Below are 19,691 nucleotides of genomic sequence, written 5' to 3'. Positions count from 1 at the left end.
CCTTGATGTCTTTAAAGTGACCTTGCTTAGGGGGTCACCTATGCTGTCAGTGTGTAAACTCTGTCCTGCTTGTGCCTCCCAACCTATGTCACCTTCAGTAATATTAATCTCTTGTGCCCAGAGGGACTGAGCAGCCAAGATACTTTTGTTTGGGGGAAGGGATATCTAATATTAAAGCAGTCTTTAAACCACTCTACCTAAAGCAAATATTAGTTACTTTCTTGATAGAAGGTTTTCTAAGGCAAAGCTTTCCTTAAACCCTTCTAAAAAATCAATCATGGACTTTTCTAGGCTAAGGGCTTGAAGGATGCTTGAGAAGTCATTGAGACCGGGTCTGGGCATTTGTTTTGAAATGTTTCAGCAGGTTCCTGCACCATTAGGAATACTCATGATTTGAATAACCAGAGGGGCAGGAAAGAGAGGAGGCAGCTCCATTTCATAAGGCCTGAATATTATATTTCTGGTGCCACTTCAGATTTAGAGTGATTTGAGAAAAGCCACTTAAATCTCTTGGCATCTCAGTTTCCCCAGTGTTGTAAAGCGTAGTCTGTGGATTACATTATCTGAGGACCTGAAGAGATAATACAGAAAAAGGAGCTAAAATGAACTCAGTCGCTGGGAACTGTATTTCCAACTTAGCCTTTACCTACTAAGTAAGATGTTGAACTTAAAGACTTGATAAAATAAATTTTCTAAAATAGAGCTGTTTAAATGTAAATCACCTATCTGCCCATTGGAATCAAGTGGACTGAATGTCTTTTGTTTAGGGTCCATTTGGTTGAGGCATAGACAGGGTTAAAGCCAAGGGTGGGACTCAGGCAGTTTCTAGAGAGAGTGTATTGCATAGCTTTTCTTAATCCTACACCTGCAGCACATTAGAGAAAGTGGGGTTAGTCAATCATGTACTGTTATTTTTACTTATGGTTGGGCAGTCCATGCCTGTAGGGGGTTCAGAACCTTCTTCCAAGCATTCTCCGGTTACGCTGTCACACGGGCCTCCCCCACAACTGCACACTGTGGGAAACAAAAACAAGAGATTAGGGATTCATTTCTTAATGCCTAAAATATGGCAATGTTTTAGTGGTTTGTAGAAATACTGGCTATCGGTATATAATTCTTCAATGGGGATTAATTATATTCTTTCTTAAGATCGTGTGGAATACATGATTTAGTGATTATTCCTCTCACCCAATTAAGCCCCAGCTCAGGGAGATTTTCAAAGGTGACCCTGGGGCAAAAGTAAATCTAAATGTTCTAGGATTCCTTTCCCAACTATTTGAGATTCTGACATGACTCTGCAACTGCTTCAGTCCAAAGAGCTCCTGGTCAGTTTCACAAGGTACAAAATGATCACAGAGTCCATCATTCAGCTGGAATCTGAAAGCCATCCTTTCATCACAGTCAAATTCTCCAGTTAATCCAACTCCAGGTTTGATTACTGCCAGGTGTGAGGGAGGAGCAGCCCACTAGGAGTGAGTGAGGAGACGCAAGAGCGATTCTTGGGTCCCACAGTGCTTGACTCTTGGCAAGACTGACTCCAAACCTCCAAATGATAGCTATCAGTGGGATAGCTAGTAACAATGTCATGGAAAGAATTAGGACCACATTTACATGAATTTAGAAGATCTGAGAGCCCATTATTAATCTACTAATAATTTTCAAGAATGCCTTTTGGAAAAAAACAAAAACAAAACCCTAATCTCACCAGACTGTTCATTTTCCACTGAGTTTTGGAGTGGAGATTAATTTTTTTTAACACCTTTATCGAAGTATAATTGCTTTACAATGGTGTGTTAGTTTCTGCTTTATAACAAAGTGAATCAGCTATACGTATACATATACATATATCCCCATATCTCCTCCCTCTTGCATCTCCCTCCCACCCTCCCTATCCCACCCCTCTAGGTGGTCACAAAGCACTGAGCTGATCTCCCTGTGCTATGTGGCTGCTTCTGGAGTAGAGATTAATTTTTAATATTTACAAAGGATTTCTTAAGCTATCTAGGCTAGCAATAAACTGGAATTGTGAATTTCCTTCCACCTCTTAACTGTCTTTACAGAATAATCATAAAAAATTAGCTTCAAGGGTAACATACATTTATTACATTTTGGCTGTTTAATGTTCCACAAAATGTAAATTTATTAAACAATTCAGCAAGATCATGCTTTATTGCTTCTAGCATCAGCTTCTTTTCTAAGACTGATCTGCATCTCTGTAACTTAAACATGAGTTTACATATTGACATGAGTCAATATTTTGAGAATCAGGATGTCAATGTTTAAGTCTTTGATTTTGCCAACACTCTTTCTGATGCCCACTTTCTCTCTCTTTAGTCTGACTGGGCACAGAGCTCCTCTCTCCACTCTGTTATTCTCGGGGTTATGCTTCTGTGCACATAGCTTTCCTGGAGACATGTTTACTTTTATTGCGACTTCTGCAGATCATATTTGTTTCCTTCTCAATTTCAAACTCTTCACTTCTTAAAAATCTCTTCAAGTGGAAATCTGTTTCAGTGAGAGAATCTCCAATTGAAGCATGCCACAAGAGCACAATACCTCTCCCTCACTCTTCTTCCCCTCAAAGTCACATAAGAGAAGGAATATTCAGTCTCAGCCTCCCTTTAGTCCTAGAGGAAGGCAATTTAACTTTACTTCTGAAGAGCTTCACTCTCTGAGGCAAATGGATTGGAGAAATCCTGAATAAAATTTGTACCTTTCAGTCTAACTGAAGTCTGACCAGGAAGATTTCTTATACTATCCCTGAAATATTTACTCTGCTAATGTGAGGAAATAGGGGGATGATTAAACTACCTATGGCTTGCTAATCTATTTTACTGAAATGTTGATTTTACCAAACATAACTAAAAAGAGACACATAGCTTGCAGAGTAAGAAAACTGATGTCAAGCATGCAAACTTTCATTCAGTCCTCTGGTCAATGACAGGTAATCTATGGAAGTCTGATTTACTTCTTTGATCAAAATTGGAAGGACATAAAGATGATAAGACAAAAGTTCACTAGTGTTAGTGTCTCATGGTTCATTCTACCCATGAGCTAAGCTACATTAGTCTTGATAAAAATACCCCTAGGAGTATGGGATGCACATTCCTATATTGCCCTGGAAAAGTGTCAAGGGAGTAATTGCAATATTTCCCCAAGATAAATTCATCTAAATCCAGCACTGACAGAGACCCTGCTCCTATCACACATGTGCTGGCTGGGTAGCTGCTGCAGCATGCACAGCACCGTACCTGCACAGTTCTTGGCTCTCCTGGCATCCCCATAGTAGCCAGGTGCACAGTGTTCACACTTGAATCCGGTGGTGTTGCGTAAGCAATTCCTACACTGGCCAGTGACCTCATCGCAGTCTTCAAAGATCAGGTTAGGATCTGAATTTCCACTGCAGTCACATTTCTTACAGGTGCTTCCAATCAGCAAGGGGTTTCCATAGTAACCAGGAGCACATCTGAAGGGGAATCACATGTTAAAAATTTAGCATCCATAGTTTTCTTCCTTTTTATCTTCTTTCCTACCTAGAAGAAAGTGTAATGAATATTTGTGTATTGCTCTCCCAGAATTAATTCCCACTCTCCCATCTTCCTAATAGGACCAGATTTTAAGGAACTACCCCTCCCCATTGTGTTGTAGCCCATTCAGTTCGGCGAGACCTTCAGGTGCAGGAGTGTCTGGATATGACCAGGGTGGGGGCATTTTTGGTCACCTCAATGACTGGGGTGCACAGCTGGCATACGACGGTGGTACTAGATATGCTACATTTGGCCGTGAGATATGCCACTAGGGCATAGCTAAGAACTGTCCTGGACAAAATGTTAGTAACACCTTTACTGAGAAACACTGGTATGTATTCTACCTTGCCATAGTGAATTGTTCTGATAGCCTAAACCTGAGCCAACCAGTGCCTGGCATTGTCCTGGCCAAAATGGTTTGGCTCAGGAGTGATTCAGATGGAGTGGAGCTCAGGGCTCTTGTTTGAGGGTTGTGTGACGGCCTTCTCTCCCTCTGCAGGTGAATGAAGAGGCAGGCAGCACGCTTAGCTCTGGCAGCCATCTTGTGACTGAAGGAAGACAGTGTGGAGACAAAGCAGAGGGCAGAGCTGGGAGTACCACAGATAAACAGAGTTGGGGCCAGATGGCCATTATTCTGTATGTTTTAGATATATGAGCCTACAGAGGCCAGGTGCCTAACTGCATTTGCTGTGGAGGCAGAGCTGAGGCCTACGGTCACGCCAGCTGGCCTTAATAAGAGACTCCAGCCCAGGTGGAGAGCAGAGGGTGAACTACTTCCAGCCTTTGCTGGCCTTGCCAAGCTATGCACTCTGGGGGGGGCTGCCTCTGACCAGAGGAAAAGCGCCTTTCTCTACTTTTTCCAAAAGGTAACCTGTCGGCCAGCAGAGGCCCTGCTCTGAGTGATGGGACCACAGGCCCCACCTAAGGGGGCAGCTGCTTCTCAGCTCCTATCAACTGTTTCTATACTGTAGCCTTCAGGGAATGAAGGATCTGTGTTGTCAGATCTTATTTTTAAAGGAAAAAGTTGAAATTCGGATTTTTATGTGAAATCTCAGTTTTTAAAGGTTGGCTCAAACTTTGTAAGAATACTATTTGAGGCAAACTACACGCTTTTTGGCTGGCTGTGGCCCCCTCTCTGCTATGGACCTAAATTAGTGTTGAAGACTGGCTAAGGTGGGCTGAAGATGCTTTGGGAGTGGCTGGAAGGAATGTGCAGTCACACCGTCATGGGACTGAAGGTCAGACACAGGAGTTAGTTTTGATGAGAGAGAAAAAGAAGAGAGCCAGTGAAGGTTTCTGAGTGATAAAAGTGATGGTGAATGAAGCCGGTGTCGGCATCAGAGTTCAGGACGGACTCTGGGCTGGAATGGGAGATCAGGGTTGGGTGGGGAGGGCCTGGGGTGGGACCTATGCCTTGGGAGTGGAAAGGAAGAGAAGACTTTCCAAGGACACCAATAAGAGCCAGCCAGCAATAATAGGACACCATTTTTAAATGCTTCCATTTAAAGTAAAAGAATCATGATTCAGAAGATTTGAAAAATAGAGAAATGAAAAAAAATCACATCTGTAATCCCAAGATCTTAACAATCACTGTTCAACATTTTGCATATGTTTTTCCAGGTTTTATTCCTATGTCTCAGTTTTTTGATGTAGTTGTAATGATGGTGTATGTTCAGTCACTTGCAATGTATCTCATGACTTAACCCAGGTAAGTTCATTTAGTTACCACAGACACCTGGGAGGTAGGGCACGCAGGCTTGGCATTCCGAGGCTGAGAGGCTACTTTGGTTTTCCAAGCTCACACAGCTAGGAAGTGACAGCATAAGACCCAGACTTTCTGACCCTGATGTTCTTTCCTTTGCTCTGCCCTGGACCACACTGCTGCTGCTATAAATGAATGAGTGAATTCATCCAACAGAAGAACAATTCATGTCTATTTTGTGTAAGGCACAGAGAGACAGGAAGAGGAAAAACACATAGCCTATGCACTGAAAGAACAGGAAAAGAATTAGGCATAATTATACAAACTCTAGAAGTCGAGGACTATGAAAAAGATAAGAATGAATGTAAGTGCCACACAACCCACAAAGAGACATCTCCCTGAGGAAATGTTCGATAAATTTTATTATTCATACTCATGTCTTTGTACCTTTGGTTCACAGGCCCTCTCATCCCCAAGTCAGCATAAATCATTCCTCTATGGAACACATGGCTGGATTGAATTTCTATCCTGTGCCGCAGTTCACCAAACAGAATGTTAGATACTTAGGCTCACTAAAATGGGACTCAGATCTGCCACCTCAGTGCGCAGCTGGGAAGCCTGAGGTCTGGGAGTGAACAGACTTGTCCAAGCTCACAGAAGCCAGATGCCAGTTGCTTTCTTTTCTCTGTTTAAGTCCACTGTATTTGATCTCCATAGGTGGTCCCCTGGTCTTCTACTAGTCAGAATCTCAACCACAGTGGAAACCTACTTTGAGTCACTTTGAATTTCAAGAATATCTTTTGGTGGTAGGCTCAGAGGCAACTCTGAAGTCACAGTCCCAACTTCAACCTTACAGATTTTATAGAATGAGCACACGAAAGTTTTGTACTCCTGGCACCCTCTAACCCTGACTTTATAGATGAGCAAACTACAGCATGGAGAAGCTGGACAATTGGTTCACTGCTTCAGGGCTCAAGCATCGTATGGGACTCCAAGCTTATGCTCTTTCCACCCCAAAATCTGGCATTAATGAGTTAACTAATAAGTCCATTAATGATATAACAGTTGAGTAATTAAATGCTATCTATTAATACACCTAATTCCTGTCCTCCAAGAGCAAATTACAAAAGATACAAAGGACACAAAAGGACAAGGAGTCGGATTTAGAGTCAGCATTGGAGCCCAGGTACCCAGTACTGGTGCACTTTTATTTTCTTCCATAATCTTGTTTCTAGCTTTATTAATGACTTGATTCACTTGGAGAAAATAGAGCTGATAAATTTACAGTGTAAATGAAAGAACTGTGACATACGAACTTTGTCATTTCAGTCAGTGATCATCTCATTTGGGAAAAATGGAAAACAAAAAGATACGTTTTTTGGAAAAAAAATGCTTTTGACCAAAAACTACTATTTTGGGAATTTTTGTAGTGCTTTCCCTCTCCTCTGCTCCTTCTCCTTTTCTTCTCTTCCCAAGGCCATATACCTCTTACTGAATGCCTTTATCAAAGGTGCCAAAATTCCCAGCCCAGGTGGCATAGAAGCTTTTCTGGGGGGGGGAAGTCACTCTGTAGCTGTCATCTGGGTTAAATGAAATGAAGAAACAAAAAGCCCCTGTTACATAGTAGGTGCCATATACATGCTCTCTACTTCTCTAGAATGACTGGGAGCTAAGGCTAGGAAAACATAAGCAACCCATTCCAGGTCACAGGGCAAGAATCCAGAAATGAGGCAGGGCAGAGAGTAGGGAGCAATAAGAATTCTATACAGATAACAGGGCTGATACCTTAAGTTTGAAAAACTTGACGCCTGCAGAAAGAATCAGACTAAAGCCCTGAATCATAATATAAGCCTCAATAAATGTTAGCTTCCTCTTCCTCTTCCTCTTCCTCCTCTTTATTATTGTTTTCTAACATCAAGGTCATCATCAAAATCATTATCACCGTCATCATCGTCTCTGATGATACTATGTTCGGCCTTTCCTGTTAGGATTTTCAGGTCTCCCTGAATTTGCTTTAATTTGCTCCATTCTTCTTTCCTGACCCTTAGGCAATAAGATCCACGTGAAAAATCCTCATACGGTTTTAGCATGTCTCTCTATCCCCTGCAGAACTGAATGGATGAAGGTACACTGTTAAAGCTGCCGCAAGAGACAATGTGGAATGCTAAGGCATTGACATCATACATGTTTATTAACTGAAAACTTTGCGTTGAACATTGAGGGTCAATTGTGTGACCTTAGATTAAGTCTCTTCATGGCTCTGAGTCTCAGGTCCCTCATCTTTAAAATGTATTACTTAGGAGCAGAGGGACGGTCACTCTGGAATGAGAATGAGAATTCAAAACTCCTGTCCATTCGGTTGTGCATTTTATCATTATTTGCATCAGAAGATGACTTCCATTTGCAACCTCTATTCAATTCTGGGTCTTTGATTTTCCAGGCATGGGGTGGGAAGTGGGGGATCAAATGGGGCAAGAAATGACTGACTCTTGTCACTACATCGTGCCTTCTTAAAGGAACATTAAAGATTCTGGGTTTTTTTAGTAAAAAAAGTTTTAAGAAAGTATTATTGAAACAAATATAACTCAGTGCCTGCAATGTTCTAGACACTGCAATGGAGGAAGAATGGATAGAGAAATAAGTAAGATGCTACTTCTGCTGAGAAGCTCATATTTCAATGAGATTTTAAAAAATTGTTTGATTTTGAACAAGTGGCTTAACCTCTCTGTGTCTCACATTCTTTCTCTGTAAATAAGGATGAAAATGGCATCTCATAGGATTTTTTTTTTGAAGTTTAAACGTATCATTGCAAGTGAACTGCTTACAACAGTGCCTGGCATAGAGTAAGCACTCAATAAATGTTAGTTATTATTTTTATCATCATCATCATGATCATCACCTAAATGTAATAAAATGTGGTAAGCTCTACAGCTGACCTGGTGGATTTTAAGAGCAGCAGGTCCAGCATGGGGAGTTTAAATTGTGAGGTGAGAAAGGACTTTGGGAAGAGACAGGCAGGGCCCAGAGCAGGCTAAGTAACATGGACCTCACTGGGAGGACAGCGTGTTTTGAGCTGTTCTGCACAGCACTAGAAGAGGCTCATGTCTTACGTTCAGACCAGTGTTGTTCAAAATTGTATGTAGTGTGGATCCTTGTGAAAAGAAAAACATTCATACAGAATATCTCTTCCAGTGTTCATTTAAATTACCTTTAAATATTTCAAACATAAAACTAAGTAGTAACTCCTTATGTCTATGACTTGTATACATCTCGAAAAACCAAGATAAATTTTCCAAATAAAACAAAACTATAAAATGGATCGAATTCAAATTAACAGTATTAATTCAAGGCAACGGATGATGTCGTTGCAACTGAATGGCTACCTGCAATGTGATGTGGTAGAGGACTGTCTGAGTTCAGCATGCATGACCTGCCCTGTGCCGTGTCATGACTCTGTGTGCCTCACTGTCATGTCATTCGGCCTCCAGTTGTCTGTAATGTCTCACTGACGCACCATCAGCCATTATTTTCTCCTCAGCTCTGAGGCAGATAGATCCCCCTTTATTATAAAATGGTACTTCAGAAAGTCCAGAACATGTTTCAATGAACTTTTTTCTCAAGATTATCACTGAAATGAAACACAAAATTAAGAAAATACTCACTGAGAACCCATGAACCTCCACGAATATTTCCAAGGACACCAGTCAGTGGCTCTTGAGCCCCAGTTTGAGAATCACTGTTTTGTGTTTTGCGGGTGTGGTATTAAAGGTTGAAATAGAGCAGTAGTTCACAAGTCAGTGAGAGGATTGGTGTGAGAACCCAACGGGGAATCAAAATATGGGTCCCCAGGCCTCACCTGAGAGGTCTCTTTTCAGTGGGGCACGGAGGGGGTGGGGGAGGGCTAGGGAATCCAGAGGTTTCCAGGAGATACTTACACACAGTCAGACTTGAAAATCACCCCTGATTAAATGATCTTTAGGTACAGAAACACCCAGAGTGTTCTTGTTTGACCTAACGAGATAGATATCCATGCAAATCAGCTGCATATTTTTCAAAGATCTTGTGGAGAGATCTGAGTTTACAAATTCATTGAAAACATATTAGATGAAGTTTAATTGGGACAATTTAACAACTTGACGATTAAACTCAAAACAGAAACCCCCTTTCAGTCCCAGAGTCAAACAAATCAAAAGCAGTTAAGGCCACCTCCTGTGGGATGATCCAGTCCCTCTATGGGAAGGAAACCACTCCTTTCACTACGCTTTTGAAGAGCCTCTGCTTGCCTTCTCTTTAGCTTTTCATTTTTTCTGTCTTGCAATGAATGGTTTTCAGGTTTGTCTCCTCCCCTAGCCTTGACTTCATTGAGTACAAGAGAACATGTCTTAGATGTATTGCATCCCTACCCTTCCCACCAATCTGTTTGTGTGGTCATTTCTATTTTGAAAAAGAGTTACCTGGATTGTCAGGTCAATTTTTGATGTAAAAGACCTCAGTGGATTCTTTTTAAAAGAACAGGGTGAGAGGAAGGGTGGATGGGAAAGAGAAGGAGAAAATAAAGTTGCTCAAAGTGATCCTCCCCCAATGCAGATGAAAGGCCTTAGAAGGGATGCTTACTTCCAGCACCTTTGTAGATGCAGCCTCCTGTCAAAGGGAATCTACTTAACAGACTAACCATTTTTCTCCTCCATATCAGAAGTTCATCTAATTCATTAATTGTCAATGTTTAAAATAGGAGACTCTTAGAAGACATTCGGGAAAAGCAGAATGGGAGAAGAATCCAGATTTTTAAGCCAAACTTTCCAAATCCTGGTTCCCCCACTTAGCAGTGATGTGACTTTAGATAAGTCACAGTTTCCTCATATGCAAAATGATAAAATACGACCTCCTCTCAGGGTAGTTATGAGGCTGAGAGAGGACATAGGAAACAATCAATAAAGGGCACTATTTCTAGCTAAGGAAACTGAGATTCAGGGAAATGAGCCAGCTTGTCCCAAGCACACATTATGCCAGCAGTGGCAACAAGACAATAGGCACAATGACTCGTACTGTTACCAGTTAATTTTTATTGAGCATTTATTAAGTGCCAGGTGCCATACTAAAAACTTCACAGTATTACTCACAACAGTCCTACGAGGTGGGTATTTTCATTTTTTCCTTTCTGGAGATGTGGAAATAGCCACTTAGAGATCAAATAACTTGCCCAGGAGGATCATAAAGGGCTACAGCTGAGAGACAGACTCAGCCAGGCTGACGCTACATCTCAACACTGCACTTCCACTTCCCAAACTAGTGCTCTCTCTTCCATCCTATCAATCCAGGCCCAGGCTAAGCAGCAGATCTGTCTGAGCCTTGCTGATTAATGGCAGGTTCCAGGAGCCTCTGATGTGGGCCAGGGGATTTATCATCTACAATGTCACGTGTGAGGTGGGCATGATGTCCTGTGCCAGGCCCCCCACTGTCGCTGACAGAACCCTAATCCGCACCCCTGTGTGATTTTGTACGACTGAGCCCTTGGGGCTGAGATTACTCACTTCTGGAGGAACTTGCATTTGGTCAGCAGGACTCTATTTAAGGCCATTAATTCCCCTTCAGGAGCCATACAACACCCATTAGCTGGTAATATTGCTCAGTCCTTATCCGACTAAACTGAGTTAAACCTCAGACACCGAGGAGAAAAATCTCCATCCCTGGCTGATGAACAATCCTCTCACCCCCACTGAGCCAGATAATGAGTAAATCAGGTGGCTCATGTTCCTGGGTCCCCAAATAAGGAAATACAGAAAAAGCATGTCATCAACATTAATCAGCCAAAGGTCATCTGATCATCTCTAGAAGTCCCTACTAAAAGATGACATTCATATGGTCCCTCAGCTTTCACTTCCCTGTTCTCTTATAGTAAAAAGGGGGAAAATCCCACAGCTCTTTAGCAAAAGAATTATCCACATTTTGCACATTTAATAATCACAATAACAATGCCCTCAAAATACAGAGATTTTTCTATGTACCATAGACACTGTGGCTTTTTAAAAAGAGTTCCAGAGCTACACTTTTAGAGATGGAGGGTGTTTTCCTCAGAAATGAGATGGTATTTAAGGTTAACCTTTTGAGCCTAGGCTGAATCTGTGAGCCCCACCCAGGGCAGTAAGCAGCGTGCTGCGGTGAAGTGAGCGCGCTGCAGATGTGGGGATGTGGGACTGTATGTCTGACCGGTCCCTTCTGGCCCTTCCCTCCCTGTCTTGAGGACACCACACATCATTGCACTGCCTAAACACAGTGGGGAGGATATTAATGGCATTTATGTTAAAAATAAGAAGGCCTCTCTGTGAGACTCTTTCAGTGAAAGCCCTTTTATCTTAGAAAGCTGTGAGCAGCTGAGGGAGGATGGGAAGCGTCTTGCCAGGAATCATTCAGTGGGAGTCTTGCACCCCTGCTTGCCAAGGCCATTCTTGTTTGAGCAAAGCCCAAAGCAACTTAAAAAAGAGTGTTAGGTGTAAATACCAAAAAGGGATTCAGAAAATCCAAACTCATGAATTAGTTTACTTTTCAGGAGAGGAGATGGTATAAAGAATAGGTTAAATAATAGGTTTGTGCTTTTTTTCAATGTATCACTCTAATAACTGACCAGTTGATAAAAAAGGAATCACTGAAGAAGACTTTCTCTCTTTCTCTCTCTCTTTTGGACATGAATTGTACTACTGGTTCTCAGTGAGAGTGAGAGAGAGAGAGAGAGAGAGGATTGTTTCCAAAACCATCTCGAGAATCTCTTCAAAATACGCATACTCATTTTTCCTCTTTCCTTGCCCATTTATCCTGAGATGTAGCCCTGGACGCCTAGGGAGCATTCTCATAGCTGTATATGAGGCATGAATTTGGGAACGCTCCCCCAAGGGCTTCTGAAATGCTATCTCCTACTCCCTCTTCTTAAGATCTACTGAACGAGAGAATGGCAGAGCTGATGAGTGTAAGAAACAGGAAGTTTCCTTTGACCCCCATAGCACATAGTGACTTTCAGTAGCCTACCTTTCACAGTTAGGTCCAGCATAGTTTTCTTTACAAATACACCGAACAGCTCCATTTTTCCTATAGCAGGATTCTGCAAAACTGGAATTGAAAGAGAATATCAGAAGTCAATTCCATACATCACTGAAGAGACTGTCTTAACTTTTGCTTTTGATTAGATCGTCTCTACCTTGGTCCCCTCAAGTTCAAATGGGTACAATCATTTGCTTCAGTTAAATTAAATCTTCCTCCTTTCAGGAGAGCTCAGACTATCAGGCTCAGACAGAAAATGACACACCACTGGTGACACCATTTCCCATGTGTACCTCATTTATTTTTCCATAGAGGCACTTTATTATTTTTACTTGAAACAGTGGGAATTTCCAGAACATCAGGTATATGTGTATGTGTGTGTGTATAAATATATATGTATATATTTTTTAATGCAAGTGTAAAACACATATCCTAAAGCTAGAGTAAAATAAGTAAATTTTACCTGTGATTTTAGATTTCTATGAGAATTTTCTCTTATTCCTACCACTTTCTGTGTATTCACTTGAAAGTTTCCCTCTTTTTTTCTGCACTAGCTCTCTTTCACTCTTCAAGGTCATGAACCAATTCTAAACTATGCTTTATAATCTCCACAAAACCTTAATTTCTTTCATGTGTACCTTAAAGATTGGGAATAAAGGGTGCAGGGACTAGCTCAGCTGATCAAAGTCATAAAGCAAGTACTCAAGCAAGAAATAGGACCCATAGTAAAAGGATTCTACTTCATGAAACCCACTCTCTTGATTCTTCTTTTTTTTGATAATAAAAATTAGGACACAGGACAGAAAACAAATAAATATATTGTTTCAGCAGAATAAATAACTATCTTAATTATGAAGACAAAGGAAATGGAATACTGTTCTCCATACGTTTTGAAAATTCTACCTACACTGACACATGAATTCATCCCCATGAGGGGGGTGTTCAACATTTTTAAGACTTTTAAATTAGTTTTGGCTTAGGTACTGTACAATCCACGGAGTGTGACCTGCTTTTCTCACATTCCTGCATGTATCAGCAAAGACCTAACGGTCTTTGGAGGAAAACAAATGGATATGCTTGCTTTGTGTGAAAATATTTATAAAATCAATCAGAAAACAATATGTGCTTCTCAGTGAAAGGTAGTACACAGAATTTATTTTCTCTAAGAGTTTGGTTAAAAACATTCCAATGAATTACATTTCTTTGGCATTTACCCTTTATTTTGCTTGTTCTTATTCCTCAGCCTACTTAAAGAAACTATCAGTTAAGTGTCCAGAACATGAACAAACCCACATGCATGTTTCTTTGAAGATGTTCCACCCAGCAGCCCACCCATGGCTTGAAGGAATGAAATATATGCCTGGAGTTGTCTGCTTTGAGCTAATGTCCTACAGTTTCAAACAGATGACATTTTCCTTGTTTGGAGCAATTATTAGTAGACATGGAGGATGTCTGGCCAACCCTAAAATAAATAAATGAGCTCTGTGCAAATGGTCCCTGGGAATAGCTGTGTGACTATTGGTCTTGGTGGAGGGAGACTCAGAGGCACTAGAGCCACTGAGGGTTCCTTTTCCGTTTTCCATCAGCATTAATTGTTTATATTTTGCTTAGGCTAAAGTCTTTTTTGGGCTAGGGAAATGAAAACACTGCACCTTTTTCAGCCCACACTAATAACCATGGTGCCCTCTCCAAGTGGAAGGGAGTCTTTTGTTCTTGGAAAACCCTCAGGGAACTTAAAGGAAAATAGACTCAGCACTCTTTGTTTGCAAAACTCCCTCAAGCATCACTTCCTTGCCTTCTGATGTGGCTATTGTAATATCTGGAGATTCAAATTCCGGGTCTGTAGGCTCAACTTGCATATCTTTCAAAGTGTAATTCAGATTCCACGCTTGGTGCCTTTCTGAAATCTCAAATAAAAGTCCTGGCACTTTGATTTTTTATAGAAAGTAGAAATACGAATTTTAAGAAAAGCTGAAAGAGGCAGTGGGGAGTTTGATTTTTTATGATATTTGATTAGTATTTGAGATTAGTTAACTCAGTCAATAACAAGGCCAGATCAAAGACTAGCACTTTATAGGATCCAGGCAAATCTGTCCTGTTCTATGATCACACACTATCCCCCCCACCCCACCCCACCCCACCCCCGCTTTCTGTATCCAGTTCTCTCCCCCAAGGGATTCAGGAAGTAGAACTATTGCCACTACAGAGAAAGCTGGTCTCTTCCACCCTTCCCAATTCCTCCACACTCCCACATAATGTTCTTTACTTATAGGTCATATATTTTTGCTTTTGTGTTAATCTTCAGCAGGTTTTTCCACCTCAAATCTGTCCTCTAGAGCAGGAGTCCCCAACCCCCAGGCCAAGGACCAGTATGGGCTGCACAGCAGGAGGTGAGCAGCGGGCGAGCGAGGGAAGCTTCATCTGCCGCTCCCATCACTGGCGTTACCGCCTGAACCATCCCCCGCCACCCCTTCCATGAAAGAATTGTCCTCCACGAAAGCAGTCCCTGGTGCCAAAAAGTTTGGGGACCACTGCTCTAGAGACTTCAGCTTTTACATCTGTGAATATGTACTGAACTGCGCAGCCTGTTCCTTAAGTCCCTCAATTGCTCTTTTGAACCTGGATCCACTCACACAAGCAGAGAAAGAACATGGGTGGAAATGGTGATTCTTGTTGCCTATAGAAACTACCTGTGTTTCCTCTTTCCAGACAAGAAGCTCATACTTGATTGGCAAGTTTCTGCTTCTTTTATCTGAAAAAGTTAACAGTCTTCAGAAGAGCTTCTTGATGAACTAAGATACTGCATAATCTGGCTCAAAGGTAAAAAGGTCATTTGCTTTAGAAGCTGCAAAATATTGCTGTAATTTCATCTATTTTAATGAAGGCAGGAGTTTTTAACTGTTTTATTCACAACTGTGACCAACAACCAGTACATGATTGGCACATAATAAGTGCTTGATTAATATTTGTTGATTTTATGTAGACAAGACTTCTCAGCCCATAGGAATGAGGCTCCAGAAGACTTATATCTCACGGCATTAATGTCCTATAATTTAGATAAGGAAGTCTTGTCATATGAATGGTGCAAAAAATACAAAATTCGGACAATACAATGAAGAATTTGGGATTACCTTTCTAATTCCTCTGGTAGTTTCTAAAGAAACTGCAGCTCTAAGCTTAAAAGCTGCTTTGAGCAGGTGGTGCTGTATAACATCTTTGTTTATATGGGAAAATGAGTGAAACCTGTTATTAGAAAGTTGGAGGTTAATATAGTTAACAAAATAACTCTACCACGGTAAGGGAGCAGCATGCTAAACACCTCATCAGATATGGTTAAGACTCATGTTTTAGAGTAGAATCTTGTTTTTTAACATCTTTATTGGAGTATAATTGCTTTACTATGTTGTGTTTGTTTCTGCTGCATAAAAAAGTGAATCAGCTATATGTATACATATATCCCCATATCTCCTCCCTCTTGCATCTCCCTCCCATCCTATCCCACCCCTCTAGGTGGTCACAAAGCACCGAGCTGATCTCCCTGTGCTATGCTGCTGCCTCCCACTAGCTATCTGTTTTACATTTGGTAGTGTATATATATAAATGCTACTCTCTCACTTCATCCCAGCTTACCCTTCCCCCTCCCCATGTCCTCAAGTCCATTCTCTATGTTAGAGCAGAATATTAATGAACAATTAAAGAATACATCTAGATGAGGCAAAGGGAGCTCATAAATCAGGACACACTTGAATGAAAATAATAGAACACAAAGTTTTTTTCCACTCTCACTCTCAGTCCCATCCATTTTGCACACATTATTAATACCACTGGACATGAAAAATCACAAAGCAAAGGCTGAGACAGTTTAATGGTTTCTAAAGAAAGATGGGGCTGTAAAACATCTGACTTCTTCACTGACTATCAGACTCATCAGAGGATTTGAACAAATCACAAGCTATTAGGTGAAATGTTAGGTGGTATTGGTGTTCAATTAAGGGAAAAAACATTAGGGGGAAATTTGGTTGTCATCTCTTTTCTCTTTATAAGAAAGTATGTGTGATGATATCACTTATATGTGGAATCTAAAATATGACACAAATGAACTTATCTACGAAACAGAAACAGACTCATAGACATAGAGAACAGACTTGTGGCTGCCAAGGGGGAGGGAGGGATGGAGTGGGAGTTTGGGATTAGCAGATACAAACTTTTTTTTTTTTAATTTTATTTATTTATTTATTTATTTATTTATTTTTGGCTGTGCTGGGTCTTCGGTTCGTGCGAGGGCTTTCTCTAGTTGCGGCAAGTGGGGGCCACTCTTCATCGCGGTGCGCGGGCCTTTCACTATCGCGGCCCCTCCCGTTGCGGGGCACAGGCTCCAGACGCGCAGGCTCAGCAGCTGTGGCTCACGGGCCCAGCTGCTCCGCGGCATGTGGGATCTTCCCAGACCAGGGCTCGAACCCGTGTTCCCCGCATTGGCAGGCAGATTCCCAACCACTGCGCCACCAGGGAAGCCCCAGATACAAACTATTATATACAGAATGGATAAACAGTTCCTATTGTAAAGCACAGGGAACTATATTCAATATCCTGTATTAAACCATAATAGAAAAGAAAAAAAAAGAAAGTGTGTGTGTGTGTGTGTATGTGTTTGTGTGTCAGGCATTCAGGCCTTTTAAAAATTATTTTATATGCATTATTTAATTTTTACTACAACTATCAAGCAAATATTACATCCAAACACTTAGAAGAGTGCCTGACATAGAGTATGCAAAATACGTTAGAAAAAAATATAAAGTATGTGTTCAGTAAAGCCAACATCTACATACACCTTTCTATGTGTGAGGCACCAACCCAAGTGCTCCACACATGCTATCCTAATCCAACTTTGTGAGGCAGATCCTTACACCAACTCTTATTTACTAAGGAAAAAACTGAGATCCAGAGCAGGTTAAAGGAATCAACAAATGAAGCTAACATCTGAATCTAGTTTCCTTGACCCGAAATCTCATGGAAAGTAAGACACAGAGAGAAGGGACTTTGTCTAAAATAACACAGCTATAATGTGCCAAGGCAGAGATATGAACCTAGATTTTTTACTCTTTCCACTTGTGGGATAATAAAAAATATATATTTGATTTTTGTCTTGGTTCCTGGTACAGAGCTCCTAAAATCCATGGAATTTCTTAGTGACATGACTGTCTTTTGTTATTCATAATGAGTCCCTTTCAATTTTTCAATTGTATCTTTTTTTTTTTCACCAGTGATCGAACCATGCCCCCTGCAGTGGAAGCGAGGATTCTTAACCACTGGACCACCAGGGAAGTCCCAACTGTCTTTGAGTTTATGCTAATGAGGTGACTTGATGGGTCCCTCAGTAGCTTCAGGATGTGGGCTGGTCTGCGGGAGGAACCTACTACTGTAGTAGGGTTCCTGTAGTAGCGTTGGAATTTTCAACCCCATCCCTCCCTCCACCTCATGGAAGGGGAGAGGGGCTGAAGATTGAGTTCAATCACCAATAATTCAATCACGACTATAATGAAACTTTGATAAAGCTCGGAACAACAAGGTTTGGGGAGCTTCTGGGTTGGTGAACCCACAGATTTGCTGAGGGGCAGTGCGCCTGGAGAGCAAGTGCACAGAGGCTCTGCTCCCTCCCATCTCCCTGTCCATACCACGTCCCTGCGTCTCTTACATTTGGCTGGTCCTGAGTTGTATCCTTTGTAATAAAACTGTATTTGTAAGTACAGTGCTTTCCTGAGCTCTGTGAGTCATTGTAGAGAATTATCAAACTTGGAGAGGCATTGAAGGGACCCCTGAATTTGTACTTAGCTGGGCAGAAATGTGAGTAGCCTGGGACCCCAACTTGTGGCTGGCTTTCAAAGTGGGACTGAGCCTTTAACCAATGGGGTCTGCACTAACTGTAGTGGTTAGTGTCAGATTTGATTAGATTGTAGGACACCAGTTGGTGTCAGAGAGTTGGAGAACTGGTTGAATACTTGTCAAACCAAACACCACTACATCATTTTAATTCTACATTCTACATTTTTAAGCCAATAAAATGGCTAGTCATGACCTAACTACTGGATTTATACATATATGTGCCTGAAAAGAATCCCATTATTTCGCTTAAGATGCATGTGTATGTCTTTAACTTCTCACTCAGGAAACACAGCCAGAAGTGAAAATTAGTTTTCTCAGATATCTTCTAAGAGCTGACTGGTCTAAAGCACATCTGCTTATCTGTGTTCTATTTCTGACTGAAAGCCTACTTAGCCGCCACATGTAGAAAATGTCTGCTCTGTGGGAGCAGGAGAAACACTACCACTGAAAATGACGAATTATAACGTCTGTTGGCATCACCAGTTGTGATCTCTCTAGGTCAAGGGATGGCCAAGAAGAGATGAGACTAGCCTTGATCATAAAACTTGGGAAGCTTCACTGACTTCTGTGATGTGCCCCGTCCCCACCCCCAATACTTAGGGAACAGAGGCATCACCTATGCTGCAGTGCTTAAGCTTTCCTGAAAGTGGATTTAGGCTAGAAGACTTTCCTATCTCTCTCGTCTCATTGCAACGTGAGATACTCAATTCTGACTGTGGAAAAACCTTAGAACTCTGTATAGGGAGAAAAAAAAGAAAGAAAAACTAAGCGGATAAGTGGTAGAAGAGACCATCTTCCTTTAAGACTTACTTGGCAACATGAGGCAGGGGGCAGGCGCACGGCTGGCAGATGCGGGGTGCTCCCCTGATGGCATCTCCGATATAACCATCTAGACATTTCTCACAGTGCTCGCCTGTTGTGTTCCGCTGGCAGTGCTGTAAGACAAAAGATAAGAAAACTGACAAGGACACAGTCAGAAACTTTATACACAGCAAATCTGGGAATCAAGCAGTAGTTCAAGCAAAGGGGATGCCAGGCCTGACAAAATAGATGGTGTGCGATGGTCCTGGTCAGCACAAAGGAGCCACGCTGGCCCCAGTCAATGCTACAAAGTGCGGACAATGGGGATGACCTCCGCGTGTGCACTAGCAGCCTGGGGACTCTCTTCAGACTTTGTGTGAAGAGGGGATTATTCTTCAGTTACTCATTTCAATTCAGAATGATAATCAGAATGATCAAACTCTGGATATCCTAGAAGCAACAGTTTACTGACTTGGAATAAATATGAAATGAAAAAACAAATCCGCCCGGGTAAGCATCAGGGGGAACACTTTAAGAATTTATGGGCTCGGGACTTCCCTGGTGGCCCAGTGGTTAAGAATCCGCCTGCCAATGCAGGGGACACAGGTTCGTTCCCTGGTCGGGGAAGATCCCACATGCCACGGAGCAGCTAAGCCCGTGCGCCACAACTACTGAGCCCACATGCTGCAACTACTGAACCCGTGTGCTTAGAGTCCGTGCTCCACAACAAGAGAAGCCACTGCAATGAG

At 41.7% G+C, this 19,691-nt stretch overlaps 1 protein-coding gene across 4 annotated transcripts in view; it reads right to left on the bottom strand.

Moving 5' to 3' along the window:
- The window catches only part of LAMA4 (laminin subunit alpha 4), a 148,552-nt gene that overhangs the window by 80,703 nt on the left and 48,158 nt on the right, over positions 1-19,691 (bottom strand). For 2 of the 4 annotated variants that reach the window (XM_007190723.2, XM_007190724.2), the window contains exons 4-7: positions 18,952-19,076; positions 12,250-12,330; positions 3,252-3,466; positions 919-1,014 (exon numbers count right to left, since the gene is read on the bottom strand). In XM_007190723.2, coding sequence (XP_007190785.2) covers positions 919-1,014; positions 3,252-3,466; positions 12,250-12,330; positions 18,952-19,076 — 517 coding nt within the window. The remainder of the gene's footprint in view (positions 1-918; positions 1,015-3,251; positions 3,467-12,249; positions 12,331-18,951; positions 19,077-19,691) is intronic. The other 2 variants (XM_057528166.1, XM_007190726.3) reach the window with 2 other exon arrangements.

This window comes from Balaenoptera acutorostrata, chromosome 14 (assembly GCF_949987535.1).
Source record: "Balaenoptera acutorostrata chromosome 14, mBalAcu1.1, whole genome shotgun sequence".
In the NCBI taxonomy this organism is placed as follows: domain Eukaryota; kingdom Metazoa; phylum Chordata; class Mammalia; order Artiodactyla; family Balaenopteridae; genus Balaenoptera; species Balaenoptera acutorostrata.
The sequence above is the reverse complement of the archived record's forward strand: the minus strand, read 5'-3'. Positions and strand labels throughout refer to the sequence as shown.